Raw genomic sequence first — 5,563 nt, 5'->3', positions numbered from 1 at the left:
ATAGTTCAGGTTCCATGGTTCCTCTAGCTTCTGCATATGGTTAGTAGCCTCATAGACCCTCACTTTAAAACATAGTTCAAAGTGTGAGCACCCCAACATAAATAGTGCTAATCCCTAAGTGGTTAGGGTGAAACCATTTAGTTTATCTTGATCCCTATGCAGACCGCTTCAGAGCATCAGGTTTTTGCCAGTCTGGTACTCCGAATGGACAGGAATTCTTATTACCCTGGACTCTCAAATGGAAATTTGTTGACGGCAAAAGGTCACACAAGTCCCTTATCATCCGCTATATCTGTTTCCCTCATTTATTGCGGCTATTTTTGCTCTTCGCTAGAAGACATCTTGTGATACTCTAACATATGGGTTACTTTGAGCAAGAAGTACTGCTTCATGTCCTGCTCCGCGAGTGCGACGGGTAATCCACTCGTAGTTCAACGTCGTTTCATAAAACTATCTCCTTTCCAGAGATACTTCCCTCGACCTTTTCGTTTTGTTTGGAATGGGTCGGAAACCGAATGCCATCGTTTCCGAATTTTTCCATCGAGGAAATAAATTACCAGACTCGAGCAATCGTTATGAGCACACGTGCAAGCTGTGTGGAGAAAACTTTCCCAAAGGTAGACCAGATAGCCTGCTGGGTCATCTAACCAAAAGCTGTCAGGCTATCTCCATCCTGGACAAACAGCGCGTGATTCACCTGTTGCATGGACTCTCTTCAAACACAACCGGTCCTGGGAAAGCACATGGAAATAGCCGTAGTGATCGGGCACGAGCAAATACTTCTCCTTACTCTAGCCGACTTGCAAATTTTACTAATCCTGGTGGGCTGGATGGGTTGAACGTCCTTGCTGAAGCTTCAAGACGAGTTGGTGCGACAAACGAGACCGGACAAGCGGTAACACGCTCTCAAGGCCTGAAGGGCGTCGTTGTTGACCCAGCGCTAGAATGCCCAGGTAGTGCCGTTATCGGTGAGCCCTATGTTGAAAGCCTTTCATCAGCCTTATAGTTCATGAAGCCTAGCTGTCAAGCTAACTGTGACTGAGCTGTAATGCAGACCTCAATGAACATCCCACCGCAACATCGATCCAGACATCTCAATCTTCGCCGATCCAAGAAGAACCTCATGCGTCTGTCTGCGTATCCGATTCTATGCAGCTAAATCCAGATTCATTGTCCGATCTCCGACACTCCTCGCAACTTTCACTCATTGCGGCATCTGCAAGCGAAATTGTCCCAGAGGATACAGTTGAGCACTTAGATTCCGATGTAAGCTTCCTCACTATGTTGCGATGTGTATAGAAAACAACTTCCTATGCCAGTTTTATCTTCGGTTGCTCATTGCTGATTCAGCTTAGCAACATATTACCCAGTTTAACCATGATGCCCACGACAATGCACAATGCTATGTAGCATATCCTAGGCCAATAGCTATCAATGTCAACCCGCAGAGCCACGAACCAATTTCCGTTTCGAAGGCAATTAGTCGAGTCACCAAGCATAAGTCTAGGTCCGCCTTTTCTGAAGAACGTCGAAAAGAAGTTCAGCTGGTTCGGAAAATGGGCGCTTGCCTTCGGTGCCGGATGTTGAAGAAGACAGTAAGAGCTCAGCACCAAATATTGCTCGCCATACAACTGAGATGTCTGTTTGTAGTGTTCTCCTGGTACCCCATGCTCTCAGTGCAGAAGCCTACAAAATCCGCGTGTCTGGATGGAATGTTGCGTTAGGACCCGACTTATGACCCGCTTTGAAGCTTATTCAGTTGGTAAGATATCTTCCATCGGGCAGTGGGAAGAAGAGGACTAATGAGATATAGCCTTGCATTCCGTTCTCATATATCATGATATTAATAATCTCAAAAACCAGGTGCATTTCGAATTGTCAACCGGCCGCATTGAAGTAACCCATTTTGAGCAAGATCCAACATATTTTGTTACATTTGGAACCCTGTGTGCACAAAAACCAAGTATATCCAATCCGGATCCACAGCTGCCACTCACTGGACATAATACAGAACTGGGTGCACACCCACAAAATATTCACATTTTGGATGGAGAAGTTGAAGAGCTAAGTGGGAAGCTGGATGATTATATGAAAAAGGTGTCGCATCGGTTTTTTGAAAGCGAAGAATCAGTATTTATGCAACAGACATTATTATTAGCAGCAGAACTCGGCAAAGCAAGCCAGGTAAGTATGAAATGTCCATCTAACGAAATGTTCTTGCTTGGGCAACATAAGAGGCTAAGATGATCGTGTACTGCAAACACTGACGCTTAACCAGGATGAACTACTTGCAGGGGTCCTCGATTTATGGGTGGCCACATCAATAATTGTTGGTCCTCTGCCCTGGAGGGTTTTTTTCAATCCAACACTTCCGCCTGCAACCCTCCAACCCCTAACTTCGAGCTCGAATGGATGGCACATTCCTATCACTGGCGGAGACGGAATCGAGTCATATTCGCTTATCTGCTCCCAGCTTCGAGCCGCAGCAGAAAAGCGGGCTGCAAAGACTAGCAAGGCCGTCTTAAATCGGATAGAGCAAAGGTTGCTCCAAAGACAGAAGGAGGGTAATTTTCGGACCTTTTTGGCGTCACTTATTTTACTAAACTGTGTTGAACGAATGTCATGGCTCTTTTATAGTTGGGAACACGGAGAATATGCCACCAGGGTTTGTCCAATACCACACCTTGTGCTTACAACATTACCGCCCCTATGGAGCTAACGGCCGTGTGCGATCTACTGTAGTGGCCTCTAGAACGTCGTCCATCAGATTTTGTTGCTCAAGGGGACAGATTCTCGAGCGTTATCGCAACGCACTTGAAAATGCGCTCCTTGGCGCCGGTTTTCCTCGTTCAGCCCGATACCGGTCTTTTGAAAGCAAAGGATGAAAACGACGGCGAGGTAATACGATGGTTCGAAGCCATCAACATTGATCGTAAGTTAAAGGATTCGATGATGTCTGCGGCCGATCTAACCTTTTTCGCTCCTAGACCAGTTCCTCCTTTCTCGCCAAACAGTGAGGTTGGATTTGAGCAACTGGCGGTCTCTTGATCTAAAGTATTGTTCCGCGTTAATCCTGTCCGCTGACAACTTGGGTTGATCCCCGCAGTTCATACTCAAGATTTACCTGCATCTCACTTGTATCTACAAGGGTAGCTTGTGAATGTTGGTGAGCCTTGCACCTTTGTGTAGTTTAGGAATGTCTAGATCCTGTAATCTAGCTAGTCAGCCATCCAGGCCATGCAAAGAGCTATTGTTGGGGCTAATTGTGTTACATGCTCTCATATCATGACCATCACAGTATGGATTTGGATATTTCACCATCATGTATCAGCCCAGGATTTAAAATCACAGCCCTGGAAGCAGATTAAGGCGGCCTTCCTCTCCAGTTGATTTCTGATACAGTCCAATCTACCAGAACTCCATATTGATCTGGTGACCCCCCTTCTTTTGAATTATCACGAACTGAGGATACATGAGGTCTGGCTGAGCAAAAATATTCATCCCTTGGAGATACATACATACACGACTACGTTCGTGTTGCGCTGACTTGAAAATATATATTAGGATGGAGGCTTCCCACTTATAAAACTTTGCCTGCTCTGGACAAACCATGACTAACAATGCATATTCTTAGGCACTTATACTTCTGTTTGGAGCTACTGCTTGTTTGGGTCGCGCTGACATCCAGGAGTTTATAGTGAGCCCTCAACAAGACCTTTTGGAAAAATATTCAATGCACTAGTGTCATGCATGATTGTATTTACGAAATCCGGATATTTGAACTCAACCCCCCACCCCCCCACCAAAAAAAAAAAAAAAAAGAAGCTTAACTAGAGCGGTTCAAAGCTAAAGCGGGAGAGTCTAAGCTGAGCACTTGGGTTGGCCTTGGGCTTGGGGGTCTGGTCTCTTCGGGGGTTGCCGGGGGTAAAGGGGTCCCTCGAGGAGTATTGTAGTTGGAAATCCAGATACCCTCCACCTCAACCCCGCTTTCAATTGCTCGTGACCCAAACGGTATATCATTGTCTTGTGCGCCTTCAATCCCGGCCCTATCATGGCAGTGTGATCTTAACTGCATTTCCGCAGCAGCCACTTTCTGAATTCTCCAGGAATTGTAAATTTGAACCCCTGCCCCGTATAATAGAACTATAACCTGTTCAAATGTCAGGACCGGAATGAATATACCCAATATGGCGGCATTGGCGCGTGCTATGCTTACAATCAGACAGCCAAGAACCTGTGTTTGGATGTCAGAACATCTTTCAAAATTGATGCGGCGAAGAACTCAACCTACGAAACACATTTTCTCCCAAAGTTCCCATTCAACCCAGAACCCTGTCTTTCCCATGGTGTGTTGTCTTTGAAAAGCAGTCTCCTTTACAGAGTAGATAAACCAAGACTTCTTGTTCACCCAAAGTCTTGATAGGCTAGTGTATTAGAAGAAAATAGTCGTTGTTGAAAAGCAAAATAGGCGATAGGTGAACAACACAATGAAATGATACTAGGCTTTCCAAAAGGAAGGACCACTCAGGGACTGTTTACCAACACTGACTTATATGTACCTATGATATAGTACATACCAATGACTGGTGCCTGAAGCACTTGAGCTCAAGGACAAGATTTTCTTTTTCTCCCCCTTTGAATATCACTTCTCATGGCTATGAAGATAGCAACCATAACATCACTAGAGAATTAATGAGTGCAAGTGAAAGGTGTGTTTCTCTTCAAAGCTAGCAAACAACTTACCTTGTAATTCAGGCAAACCAGTCATAGGCACTTAGACACTCCATGCACAGAGTATAATTAAGCTATATAATAAATAGAATTCCTACAACAACTGGTGAGAAATCACTAGTTTTTGTTAAAAAGAAGCCAAATCTCAAGCACTCATGAGTTTACAACTAGAGGTGTGGACCAAAAGTCTTTAACATCACTACATACTTAGTAGTAAGACACCATTTTACAAATAAGGTAGTTCACCACTAAGCCACACCACTAAACAAGCCAAATCTTCCACCACCAAAATTCCTCCAATGTTCAATATTCAATATGCAACCACATGGTCAACAACATCTTAATTAGACTTGCAATTGAAGATCTTGAATTACAAGAGACTTCAAATTATACTGTAATTATAAGAAAGTACTTAGTTAATCAAGAGACTCTGTACTGATAGTATAAAGACTTGTAACTTACTCAGAATGAAGTAGTTTTTTAATATGAGAAAAAGCTTTCTGATATACAGAAGACAGAGCTTTTAAATTATATAAACAAGCTCTCTAGTTACAGTCTTGTTATTACATCTCAGATTCTACAAAATATTATACAAGAGATGACAGAAGAAAATATTAAAATTAACTAAGTTAATTAATTTCACAAGCAGTATAATAACAAAATTAAATATATTTATCTTAAAGCAATTAATTAAAATAAATAGATAGCAGATAACTATTAGTACTTTAAGCACTTCTATATACTTATAATTTAATAATTTATTTAATTAGTTGCAATTGCAGTTGTTGATACTGGTTAACTATTTAACTACTACTTATAAAGTAGTTGAAGC

At 42.8% G+C, this 5,563-nt stretch overlaps 2 protein-coding genes across 2 annotated transcripts; one reads left to right on the top strand and one right to left on the bottom strand.

The window, feature by feature from the left end:
- Window positions 1–209: 209 nt before the first annotated feature.
- On the top strand, window positions 210–3,333 carry D8B26_007372 (uncharacterized protein). The gene is made up of 8 exons (XM_003066915.2): window positions 210–968; window positions 1,055–1,266; window positions 1,356–1,595; window positions 1,651–1,762; window positions 1,814–2,184; window positions 2,279–2,665; window positions 2,743–2,932; window positions 2,988–3,333. Exons 1-8 carry the CDS (start codon window positions 500–502, stop codon window positions 3,095–3,097), a joined length of 2,091 nt encoding a protein of 696 aa, XP_003066961.1. The 5' UTR covers window positions 210–499; the 3' UTR covers window positions 3,098–3,333.
- A 387-nt stretch (window positions 3,334–3,720) lies between these two features.
- On the bottom strand, window positions 3,721–4,770 carry D8B26_007371 (uncharacterized protein). The gene is made up of 5 exons (XM_003066914.2): window positions 4,744–4,770; window positions 4,578–4,681; window positions 4,292–4,415; window positions 4,217–4,234; window positions 3,721–4,150 (listed from the first exon to the last, which is right to left on the bottom strand). Exons 3-5 carry the CDS (start codon window positions 4,343–4,345, stop codon window positions 3,827–3,829), a joined length of 396 nt encoding a protein of 131 aa, XP_003066960.1. The 5' UTR covers window positions 4,346–4,415; window positions 4,578–4,681; window positions 4,744–4,770; the 3' UTR covers window positions 3,721–3,826.
- Between the last annotated feature and the right edge of the window lie 793 nt (window positions 4,771–5,563).

This window comes from Coccidioides posadasii, chromosome 4 (genome assembly GCF_018416015.2).
Source record: "Coccidioides posadasii str. Silveira chromosome 4, complete sequence".
Lineage (NCBI taxonomy): Eukaryota > Fungi > Ascomycota > Eurotiomycetes > Onygenales > Onygenaceae > Coccidioides > Coccidioides posadasii.
The sequence above is the reverse complement of the archived record's forward strand: the minus strand, read 5'-3'. Positions and strand labels throughout refer to the sequence as shown.